This window comes from Clinocottus analis, unplaced genomic scaffold (assembly GCF_023055335.1).
Source record: "Clinocottus analis isolate CAN_PGR_092001 unplaced genomic scaffold, fCliAna1.0.p SCAF_23, whole genome shotgun sequence".
Classification (NCBI taxonomy): Eukaryota; Metazoa; Chordata; class Actinopteri; order Perciformes; family Cottidae; genus Clinocottus; species Clinocottus analis.
In genome coordinates this window covers 7,376,624-7,388,866 of record NW_027175965.1, presented here as the reverse complement: position 1 = coordinate 7,388,866, position 12,243 = coordinate 7,376,624, and the positions used below count along the sequence as shown (strand labels likewise).

At 41.1% G+C, this 12,243-nt stretch overlaps 1 protein-coding gene across 1 annotated transcript in view; it reads right to left on the bottom strand.

Moving 5' to 3' along the window:
• Nucleotides 1–12,243, bottom strand: part of fcho1 (FCH and mu domain containing endocytic adaptor 1) — a 43,800-nt gene that overhangs the window by 19,664 nt on the left and 11,893 nt on the right. Inside the window, exons 3-7 of the mRNA XM_068589552.1 lie at nt 4,788–4,879; nt 2,615–2,689; nt 1,454–1,595; nt 1,014–1,166; nt 74–178 (exon numbers count right to left, since the gene is read on the bottom strand). Of these exons, the coding sequence (XP_068445653.1) occupies nt 74–178; nt 1,014–1,166; nt 1,454–1,595; nt 2,615–2,689; nt 4,788–4,879 (567 nt within the window). The remainder of the gene's footprint in view (nt 1–73; nt 179–1,013; nt 1,167–1,453; nt 1,596–2,614; nt 2,690–4,787; nt 4,880–12,243) is intronic.

Genomic DNA, 12,243 nt, shown 5'->3' with positions numbered 1-12,243 from the left:
CATGAAACCACATCAGAGGGCGGATATGAGCGAGAAGAAAGTGGCCCTCGGCCCAGCCGGAGTCGGCACTGACCTGGGAGGACTCGCTCATCTTCTGCTCAAACTCCCCGCCCACGCGGTTGTACTTCTCGATGCACAACGCGAACGACTCGGCCGCTTTCTTAGACTTCAGCTCCGCCTAGTGAGAGAGAGAGAAAAGGAAAAAGGATAATGATGGCCTTCACGTCCGGATATTCTCATTCACAACCCTGAAATAAATATGAATAGCTCAGTGAGTCAATCAGGACGATTCATAACCCCGTGATTACGACCGCTCCATTCAGTATTCAGTCGGCGGTTTTCAAAACAAAAGCGAGCAATTTATTCCCAGAGTGGACGTCGGGAGAGAAAAGCCGTTTTGACAGAGTTGTTTTCCATAATTGTCAGGATTAATTAAATAATTCATTTAACCGCGATGAAAAGTAGAGTGCAAGTGTAAAACAGGATTTTTTTTGACAGGATTGCTTTTTATGAAATTGAGAGAGAAGAAGACTATTTACCAATTATCACATTGGTACTAATATTGTGTTGCATTGCAAAGGAATAACACTGATGTATTATTATGAATAAAGACTATAATGTAGACTGTGTAATAACAACATGACAATCACACTCCATCTGCTGTTAAACATGTATTTATATTATATCAAGCCCAACACTGACTATAAGTGACTCTCTTCTGCAATAGGACGTGTCGTTAAAGGACCGGTCCTCCCTTTCAAAAGCCTTTTAAGGGACTTTTGTTTGTTAATATCTGGCTGCGATTAAACTCATTCACACATGTTTGTACTTGTTTATCGTCTGCGCCACAAAGACTACAAATAGAGCAGCGTGAACAGAAGACTATGATACTATTGTATAGTTGTTTTCCCCCCAATTTGTGTGACTCGCCCTCTAATATCCTTTTAAAAGGACACTGATTAGCTTTTATTGTGTTGACAACAAATGTAAAAATAGAGGAAGTTGTTGCTAACTTTCTCCAGTTCTTTCTGGGGCGCCCCCTCCTTCCTGAGCCGGTCCAGCTCAAAACACTTAGCGTGGTAACCCTCCTTCGACTTCTGGAGGTGGCCGCTCTGAACCTGCAGCGCCTGCACCGCCTCGACGGTTCCCACCATCTCCTCCTTTGTCTGGGTGACACACACACACACACACACACACAGACACACAAAGTAAAAGACATCGCATGCACATCCTGTAAAGATCAGCCTCGTACTTTAGAGGGGAAAACGCACCAATTACCATAAAGTAATGGGATTTTCTACGAGATGAATTAGATCAGAATGACGGGGTCTCGATGAAGGGCGAGTAATGAGAAAATCTATTTTCACGGAAAAACACGCACAGGCACATAAAATCAGCCAGTTTGCGGTGAGGATGGTGGGAAAACACTGTGATCGTAGAGCTGCGTTCATACCTTGCGGTGGATTTTGACCTGCTCGTCTCCGTACTTGTTGATGTCCCGAATGAGATCGTTCATCTTCCTCATCAGCTCGAGATGGCAGAGGGCTAGTTTGTCTGAAGACACCCTGAACACATCCCACATGGGAGCAAAGGTCCTAGAAAATACACACACACACACACACACACACACACACACACACACACACACATGCTTAAAGCACACACAGAGAAGATGTTCTCTTCATTGAAGATGCATTATAATACAAATAGTCAAATTGTGGACATGTGGAAATGTTATTTGTTCAAGACTTTGCTCAACAAAGTTTGTAAAAACGAAGTTTTGTTTCAGCAAGTAAAGGGTTGTGACGTTTTTGTGTATGAAACTATGACAAATAAACAAGTTGTTTTCAAAGACATGGAGAGATTAAGAGTATGCACACCACAATGTAGTTTGTGTATATATAAAAATATGTATATATGTGGGCTTGTGGAGGTTTGGTGGCGGCAAAATGATGAGTCAGTAAAAACAAGACTTTCTGACGATGTGAAATGTATTTTTTAACAGTCAATACTAAATAAGGAACAATCTAATTTCAAAGTAGAAAAAAGCATCTTTTTGGTTTGATTTATTACGAGTTTAACATTAAAAAAAATCTACTTCATCAGGATGTGGAATGAATCCTGTCGACTTCAAAACAGTGAGAGGAGCCCAAAATAATAAATAAGACATTACCAAAGAGGAAGAACTAAAAAACCTTTTAACTCCTGCAAAAATATGTGCGTTAATGATCATTCCTAGTAAAAAAGAAGAATATAAATATGTTCTTAGTGCTTTTAAATGGCAAAATGTGCTCTACAATAGCCGCTCTGCAGTCACTTGCAGCAATTTATTTACATTATTTGTCTTTTTGTCATTTACTAGATGTATACATTTACTGTTTTGAGGGAAATTTGTTGCATAAAACACCACATATGTATTAAAACAGGCTAAATAGAGAAGAGGGCATTAATCATGTTAACATTTGGCGATGCAGATGGTACTCATTCATATCTCATATGCAGCCATATGACCACAACATGTTTAAATACAGGAGCCAACACCTTTTAGTAGAGTGAATTCAATCATAGTGGTCGAGGACGAGCTGCTCTGTCCCGTCTTCGCAGAGGTACTCACCCCTGTGGACTTCCATTGCTGGCCATCTTGGCCAGTTTGCTCATTGATTTGGAGTAAGTCTCTTCAATAGCAGCGCTGCAAAAACAAACGTCACATATATTAATTTATGTGCGTGTGTCTCGCAGAAGATAGTCTCGTTCCTTTAGTTCTTCCCGTAAAGTTGCCAGTAACCCGACAGGGAGAGTGAAGTTGTGTGCATTCTTTAAAATATAAATTCCTCTAAATAACGTTTGGACTGGTGAATGTAATGTTGTCGGATAGCACTTCCCCACAAAGCTATTGCCTCCGCTAATGGCCTCATATGTTATGTTATCTGGAGCTTACTTTGTCCCAAACTTTTAGATTAGAGTCAGACGGATAAAGATTCATTTTCATCAGTGTTGGAAAAGCATTACAATGAGCCACATTTAAATGAAGATGTACTTGTTTTGCAAGGCTGGCATGAAACTTTAATAACCATCATCTGTTGACCCTGAAGAGAAAGAAGGAAGGGGTATTGATCCAAATATCCTGAGGGGGAACAGAACGACTTGCTACAGGAAATCATGAACAATAAACAAGTGATGCAGACATTAATGGAAAAAATAATACTTTCATTTTCAAATATTTTCTTCTTATATGTCACAATTTTGTTAACAGCCCAGAACCCAAATGTATTAGATTTACGCTCATAATAGACAAAGAGAAGACAGTAAGTTAGTGGATGTTCGGCCTATTGGCTTGAAAAATGACTGAAACGAATAATTGATTCCCAAAATAGTTGCATATTTTCCATCAGCTGATGCGTTAACTCATTCTAAATGCATCAATTCTGCATTAGTCAAACCTGAGAGCTGTTGTGCACCCACTATCCACAATGTCCCGCTAACCAGGAGCAGCAATACATCTCCATTACGGCGCACGGTGACTCACTGCAGCGTCTCTGAGGAACCTTGAGAACGCGGTTGGAGTCGCTGCGGTACTTTAACTCGGTGTTTTATACGGCGTCTTCTATCAAAACAACCTTTTAAAAAAAAATCAAGTGGCGAGAGAGACGATTTATCAAAACAATCTTCTTTCCTCCGTCCTGCGATGCAATTTCATTTTCCTGACGGCTGATTTGTTTTCTGCCGCCGTCCGATCGGATAAGTGAATTTCCCCCGCGAGGAATGTGCACATGCGCTGAATCAATGTCAGGATTATATCTCTGGTGTGACAGAGGCTCCTGTGTGTGTTCACTTCCAGCTATGGAGGTGAACACAATCCTGCAGGACCCTGATGACTACCCTTCATTTACTCTCTGATGAGCTCCTAATTAGAGGAGCGGGTCTTTAATAAAGCCAACTACCCACTTTGAGAAGACCGTTTTAACTCGATAATGGACTTCCCCCGAAGATGCTGTTGTGCGCCTGTTAAGTGTTCAGTTGTCGCACAGCGTTAATGTACTTCACGATGATAACGGTCATTTTTAAAACAATGCGTCTTCGATTTCAGAGGGAAACAAAAACATGCTCTTTGTTTAGATGCTAACAGACTTTATCTGCTGTAGCCAGCTGGCGAATTGAGCTAATTTGCTTAATGAGTTGTTTGAACTCGTCTCGGGCACTTTTTAAGGTTTCCAGCTAAATCCTTTTAAAAAGATAAATCCTGTAGTGATGTTGCATGTTACAGGGATTGTGATGACGCAAACCCGACTGTTCGGATTGCATTAAATAATTAATTTTACTAACACTTCATGGAGATACATCACCTTGATTTCAATATCTCAACATATTGCGACCGTGCAGTTGCAAACCAGCAGTTGCAAACATGGAAAAAAAATGTTAACCTCTGATTTTGAGGAATAATTCACCTTCTCAGGCTTGTGTGTGTGTGTGAGAGAGATGGTTTTAGGGAAAGTGTGCTCCAGAAGTAGCACAGTGGTGAGGACGAGGGCCGGAGATCAGAGCAGAGAGGGAACGCTGAAGCAGTTTTAACAAAGAAAGACTTGTGAACGTCTCCTTTGACCGGACTATGAAGCCCCCTCGTTAGACACAGAGGGACATACAATCCCCAAAACTGGTAATTCATCATCTCTGTGTACTTCAACCTGGGCACGGTCTCTCATCTTTCCATCCAAGTCTACAGATTCAAGAATCTCCACCCGAATCCCATCTCGAGCGCCACCTCCCACACAGATATTCACAAATCTTACCTCTCGCGAACAAACTCGGCTAGCTCCTTGGTCGCCAGCTGGCCGTGCTTCATGTTGTGGTAGAGCACGTCAAAGCCGGCATTTTTCTCCCCCTGCCAAGACACACACAAGTTGGTGCTTCAGTAACGTAATATATCACTTTTGTTTTGCTTTTGTTTATATTGTTGACACTGAAGTTCCTCTAAAGACAGTCAGACTCATCCCAGGAAAACATTTCAGTGTTCGTCACATTCAACGAACATTTTGGGCTCTGAAAACATTCATGAACCAGCTCTGGAGTTGAAAACCACACACCAACATCAATAAACCTTAAAATATGTGTTGCAGAGACGCTTTCTGGAAAACTAAATACGTCATGAAAGTTGTTTTTGGTGATTATATACAATTAGAAAGCTTTCCGGTGTTGGGGTCAGCCGTCATATTTGTTTAGCGCTCGCATGGTAACCTTGGGTGTCTGATGCATTAACAGTAACTGGCCCTCTAAAGTGAAGTAAATGTGTAAAACGAGACTAAATGTTGGTGAATATCAATGAAACCAAAAGGACCAATCATATTCCTCTCTCATTAGAGTTTGGCACTTTGTCCCTTTTGGTTCAAACAACGTCTGTGATGAATTTCAGGGGGACAAAACAATGTTTTTTTGCTGAAGTTTCACCATAAAGTCAACTACTGTACACTGGAAATTACCTCGCTGTTTGCTTTAATAGTCAAGCAAAAGCAAACATGTAAAAATGAGAGAAAAACCACAGCGCCAGGTTGTTGTTCACAGAAAAGTTGCCGACCTTGCAGATTTGACACCGGACGACAGCAACAGCTCACACCCATCCGTCACTGTCGTAATCACACGGACCTACACCTGTGCAAGACTTCATCCTCTGAAGAAAAAGAGCAGGACCGAGGCGGCGCGACTACAAATAGGCCGCGTCGTTTCTTCTTGAGCCTCGCACACATTTGTCAGCGGAGAGACAGCCGCGACGTCTGTGCAGACAGAGACGCAGACAGCTGCTTCTCAGGACCTAAAAATACACCGGAGGAGGAGAACAGACCAGTTTCCCAGGTACCGAGGGAATGGCTGGAATGCAAAGGGTCACCCAAAACCACACACACACACACACACACACACACACACACACACACACACACACACACACACACACACACTGGACTGTAGACTCCCAGCGGTCAAGAAGAGAAACAGGAGGCGTCTCAGACTCACGATGCAAAACACAGAGCGAGCTCAGCCGCTACAGCATCACTGCTGACTTCACCTTTGTTGGGCTTTTTATCATTAATATAAAAAATCCCTGTTAAAGATCAGATGGGGGAGAAACATTGCCTTCATTCTCAGATTACGTGTGCAGATTACACCTGAAATCACTTGACATCATTGGTCGATAAACTGAAAATATTCTAATAAGCTATGAATTGTTAGAGTATCTGGAGATTCAGCTTCTCAACTGTGTGGATTTACTTTACTGTTTTTTTTTTCTCGTGATAATGAGCTGAATATATTTCAGATCTGAGTTGTTTGTCCGATGTGACATTTTCAGATTGTTTTGTTTGAGCACACCTGCCTTCCAGCTTGTTTCCAGGATAAAAAGCAAATAACAAAGTTCAGGTAATATTTGCATCTTCTGAGACAAATGTCACATCGTTTTCAAAAGGTCAGTTCTCCCAATAACATCCACAAAATTATTATACACATTAAATGAAGGATAAATTATCCTGTGGATTTTTTTTTTTTTACTGTTTAAATGTCATTTTTCAGTGTTTTGAGCACCACAAGTTAAGTTCTAATCATCACAAGTTTAACTCGATGTATATCACAAACTTTATAGGATCAAAACTATCTGCATCTCTGCAAGATAGTTTGTCGTTTTAGGATTTGGATGAACCGACACTTGCACCATCCAATGTACATCATGTAAGTTTACACACACACACACTATATGCCTTAACTTTATTGCAGCATAAGTTTAGCCGTTTAGCATTTTATAATCAACTTTTGCAAAAGTTCTAATATTTCTCTATTATCTCGTCAGGAAAACTTATCACAAAGACTTGATCATCATCATCATCACTTGGCATGAAGTAGTTTCTAATTGTCGGCATCCCGACACTCTTTTCAGGCCACTGTCAAGGTTCTAGTTTTAGTTTTGACCTTACTGAAGCCCCTCCCCCTCTCAACAACAGTTGGCTTTTCACCAGCAGTCGAGAGCGAACGTTTGGATTGAATTGTGTGTTTGTTGGAGGCTTTTTTCCATTTGGGCCAGTGTTGCTAATGTTTGCTGAAAACTTTAGTCCACGGCCGTTTCGTGAAAGTACAGAGAAAAGTACTGCGAGACAAACCGTTGGTTTTGGTGCTTTCCCTCTGGGATTCGCTGACAATGTCATTTGTCAATAACTCACATTAAAATATAGCTCAACCAGCTTTATAATAAGGCTCATTGTTTGGGAACACCCACCTCAGACTGGCAGGTGCAACGAAAATGAAATTACGAGCGAGAGACCACACTGACGAGTCCCTCTTCTCTCGCTCTCTTTTCCCTGATGCAGAACCACACTGCTGCATGATTAAGTGTGCGTGTTTCTAACTGTGCAAACAACATCCACAAGTAGCAACTTGCAGCTGAGTCATGCCAAACAATCTGATAGCGCATAATATGAGCTGCCAATCCAGGAAAGTCTTCTCCAAGTGTCTCCAAGTGTCTACAAGTGCTGTAATGTATTCAGCGAATGGGAACGCTTCGTGTCTGATATATGCAAACCCCCACTTCTCTCCCCTCTTTTTTATCAATTAAGTTGACCATTTTGGTCACGCACGATGGAGTCCATTAGCATGACAATGAGGGGAATGATGGGAGAAGAAGGAATGGAGGGGTGGAGGGTGAAATCTGTACAGAGGAAACTTTCTCATGAAGACTTCTGAAGACAACTGAGAGCTGGGGGGGGGGGGGGGATCTGTTGAAATGTGTTACGATTATAATTTCCCTGCTGCTTTACATCCATCTTATCTCAGTAAATCCAACGGCGACATTGCTCTGTGAAGAGTTGAGGATCCCCTCACTTCCTCAGTTTGTCATCATGGTGGTCGGGGTTTCAATTGGTTTAGCATAGGCATAAAAAAAGCCATGCAAAACAGAAAAAAAAACACACAAATGCAACTACAACTGACTGTGATGGAAACCATTTATCTGATGGATCAGGACATTATGTACTTACAGAGAACACACACACACAAAGAGAGGTGCACACCAGCATGAAGCACAAACATACATCTGAATCAAATTAGGAAACAGTTTGCACATCCTGAGGGAACACACGTTGGATATTCAGGAAAACCTGCCCAACCTGTGTAATACACACACGACAGTGAGCATCACTAGATCAGCTGACTGCAGCACAGAAGAAGAAGGTGACACTAGTTCATCAAACCGGTTTCATTTTTATCAGAAACTCAAATCATTCATCATCGGAAAATGCAACTGCACTGTTGTCTCAGCAAAAAAGTACTAAATATATTATCTATAGTATTTAGTTTATCCAAACTCTCAAACACTCATAATGGTGGAGATAAATTAAGTATATTGACTCAAGTACTGTATTTAAAAGGTTTGTAATTTTCAAGATACCTGGAAGTGTTTCCAATAAAAAAAAAAAGGAGCTCCACATCTACCAGCTGCAACATAATAAACGTAATTTACACATTAATGCATCAATAATTGTAATTCAATAATATACCTGCATTTTTCTGAAATGGGTCACTCTACATGATGAGTACTTTGACTTTTGATGCTCGCTGATACAGCACTGTTGTACTTCTACCTAATTAAAATGTTAAATGTAGGACTTCTACACTGTGTGCTACTTTTACAGAAGAAAAAGTACTTCTTCCACCGCTGCCCTTTACTAGTGAAGTGGCTCAGGCTTTATGTTACAGTGCTTCTTCCTCTGGCAGAGCGGTGCATTTACTTCTGGCTATTTGTCAAAAACAGTCAGTCTGAGGACATTCCTGCTGCGTAACGCGGCTCTTCAGTCAGAAGAAACGACGCGTCGAAGCAGAACAAGAAGAGAAAAGACAATTACGCTTCTCAGGGCTGCACAATGTTTCTGTGATTCTTGTATACTTGGATGTAACTTGTGTGACTTTGTTCAGGTGTGAAATATTAAATATAACTATAATTACTAACTTGTGGTTACCAAAAACATGTTTTGTGAGGTCACAGTGACCCTTTGACCTCCAAATGCTACAGACAGATAACCCAAAAACACAATGCATCCGGCTTTGGCTCAACATTGCATTTAGTCGACTTTGCTGGTTTAAAACATCTCCTGTTTTTTATTATTCTTACGTTGCTATAGGGCCAAAATTGTCACGGGAACTTAAAATCAAATTCCCTTTCCGCCAAAGCAAGTTTGACCAGCTGCAAATGAATCAACATGCAGATAACATGTGATCCAGCTCTGCACGCCACACAGTGTGGAGCTGCAATATATCAGGCGGCCGTCAAAAGCAAAGCTGGAAACATTCCCCCCCTGCATCAGACGGTATATCACCGAGACATCAGGCCAGCCGACTGCCGCGCGTTTCGCTGACTCGCAGAAACTTTTTTTTCTGCTGACGGTGCAGGTCGAGCCGCCCCACAGCAGAGAGGTGTCAATAACATCAGGAGCAGGTAGCAGCAACCCGCCATCGTTGATGGCTTTAGACTAATTTGCTGTGTTGGCCGGTCTGAGAATAATCACCTCTGCTGGTGTGTAAGACGGTTTTATTCTTGCCTGCTCGTGTTTCAGAGGAAGAAGTATATATTTATGGATAGTTCCCGATGAGATGATGATTGGCGATCATTTAAATTATATTAAAATATAACATGATAGGTTTTAATTTTCCAGAAAAATCGAATGAGAGATATTCAAATTAATATTGTTTTGAACAAATCACATGAAATTCGTCGATGCAGCACATGTTTTAAAAAGGTAATTCATCACATTTTTACCCACTCCGACCTCCCCACAATCATACTGACAGTATCCTATTTCACTTGTTTTACTCCCTTTTTCTCTTCCACGCACTGGAAGATGAACATCGTGACTCTTATCTCAATTCCTACCGTGGCTCTTCATTTGGCACGGAACAGATCTGCGAGGAAAAAAACTTAAAAAGACTGAAAAGGGTGGAGGATAAGAACAGAAGAATTGGTGGAGAGATACAAGAGAAGAGGCGAGAGAGGGCGGGACACATGGGGAAACTGTGCGTTTACTGTTCTTCACCTCGAGAGAAAAACCCCATGACTCAAAGTGACGAGGGAACGACGACGTTGGCGTCATTAAACTGAGAAGCAGCAATGATAAAAAAAATTTAAAAAACCACTGGCTGTTGTTTGTGTGCGTTTCTGGGACAACACACTGTTGTTTTTGCAGGCAGGGAAAGAAAAAAAGATGTGTGCAGGAAGCGAATAACCAGAAAACAATACTGGGTACTGTACCGCCGCAGAACAGCTCGCTGGTGTACAGTTATTCTTTAAAATAGTTATTTTATCCCAGGATCTCATGCAGACTCACAACAAGGACATGTGTGTGGTCTGTTCACCACTGCAGAGAGAAAACACACTGTGTGTGAGGAGGAGAGATGGGGATAATATTAAAGATATTATTAAAGATCCATTTACAAGTCCCCATAATAATGAATTATTGACATCCTAAAATGCCACCAGATTGAGGATCCTGCTTCAAAAACTGATTTATTCATAGTTCTAACTGAACACAATTAGTATAAAATTGGGACAAAGCATTTGGAAATCTAGATGGGACAACACTTTATTGGTTGTCCCTTCTTGAGGCAAACTATTTTAATATGACGGAGCATGCCGAAAGACATTTTCTACAATGAACAAACTGAACTGTTCCATCATCTCTCACATTGAAATTCAGATGTGTTGAAGGGAATCTTTCCTAAAAATTAATAATCTAACTTCCAAGAACAACTAAGCAGAATCAATCCTTTATGAAATTATATTCCTAAATCTTCAACGGTGCCTTAAAGCTGAGGATGCACTTCATTACAACCGGTGGTCCCCCTGTGGGCCGCGACCACGGCTCTTACAGTTAATGTGAAGGGACGGCGTGCGTTGCGAGCGGCTGTGAATGTTCTTGAGCCCAACGAGACGAGGCTTCGCGAGTAATTAACTGAAGGGTTGATTTGGATAACGCGGCTATTTGTGTCTGAAGGCATGCTGGGTGGGGAAGACAGAGAGACAGTTATGCATGTATGAACCCATGCAGGCACGCAAATCACATGTATTAGCTTAAATGACCAAGAAAACGTAGCTGCGTTTCAGGGGTAGGAACTGTGACAAAACCTTCAATTTAACCTTCTCTGCGATACAGAAACGGCAGTTGCTGAAATTCTGCTGCGTGACAATCGCTCTGCTGGATTCCCTACCTGCAAATTCAGTCCGATTTTCCTGCCTGTTTGCTACTTACAGCCCAGGGACTGCCATATCCATGCACCATAGATGGATGTTTAGAAGGCTAAAAAGCTTTGCTCACAGTATTATATTTTCATTAAAAACGCACGTGCATACATAAGGTGTTCAACCAGGAGACTGGAGTTCTAGACCAGCGTTGTGGAGCTATTGTGAAACCATCTTTGTGATGTGTTTACATCTTTTACTCATTTTAAAATCTCAGAGATGATGTTTTTTGATGCCTCGTTAATGCTATTGATTGATGTAAAATTGTTTTCTGTGCTGGCTGCACCTAATTTGAACAAAATATTTGCCACCAGGACGTTATACGCCGCGAAGAACAGCTGGTTATTTTTTGTATTTCTAAGAAATCACATAAGTATCTTATGAAAGATACTTAAATTCCCCTCATAATGTGTAATCCGAGTCTCACTTCTGCGTTTGAATATTAGTTCAGCTGCTAAAATATCACTGAGGACTTTTTTAAGTGTGATGAGGCAAAGCAGGAGAAGTAGGGCACACCTGAAATAGATGTACCAGCTGTGCAGAGAGGACAACATGAGGATGGAGACTAAAAGGAGAGAAAGACACCTTGTAACAGCGGATGAATGCACCGGGTATGAAGGTGGTGTTGGGGGGTGAATGAGAGATCCCTCCCACTTTATACATATGTGGAAAGTGCTGATAAGTCTGGTAATTATTGTCCAAGTTAAGCTAATAAGAACTTGTATTGCTATTGAACATTTTGGACAAAAATCACCAATTCTCATGAAATAAAAGTCCACTTATTGTCTTTTTCTGCAGCTTTCAACTGCATCCCACAGCCTTCACCACCAGAAGATTGTAGCTTATTATAACAAATTTATAATTCCAAACTAAGGTATTGTAAAAAAAAAGAAGTCATGTTTATGGTATTAGTACTGAAACTCAGGTATATTATTGACCTAAATGACACAACAATGTTGCACATATTAGGAACCATAGAGTTA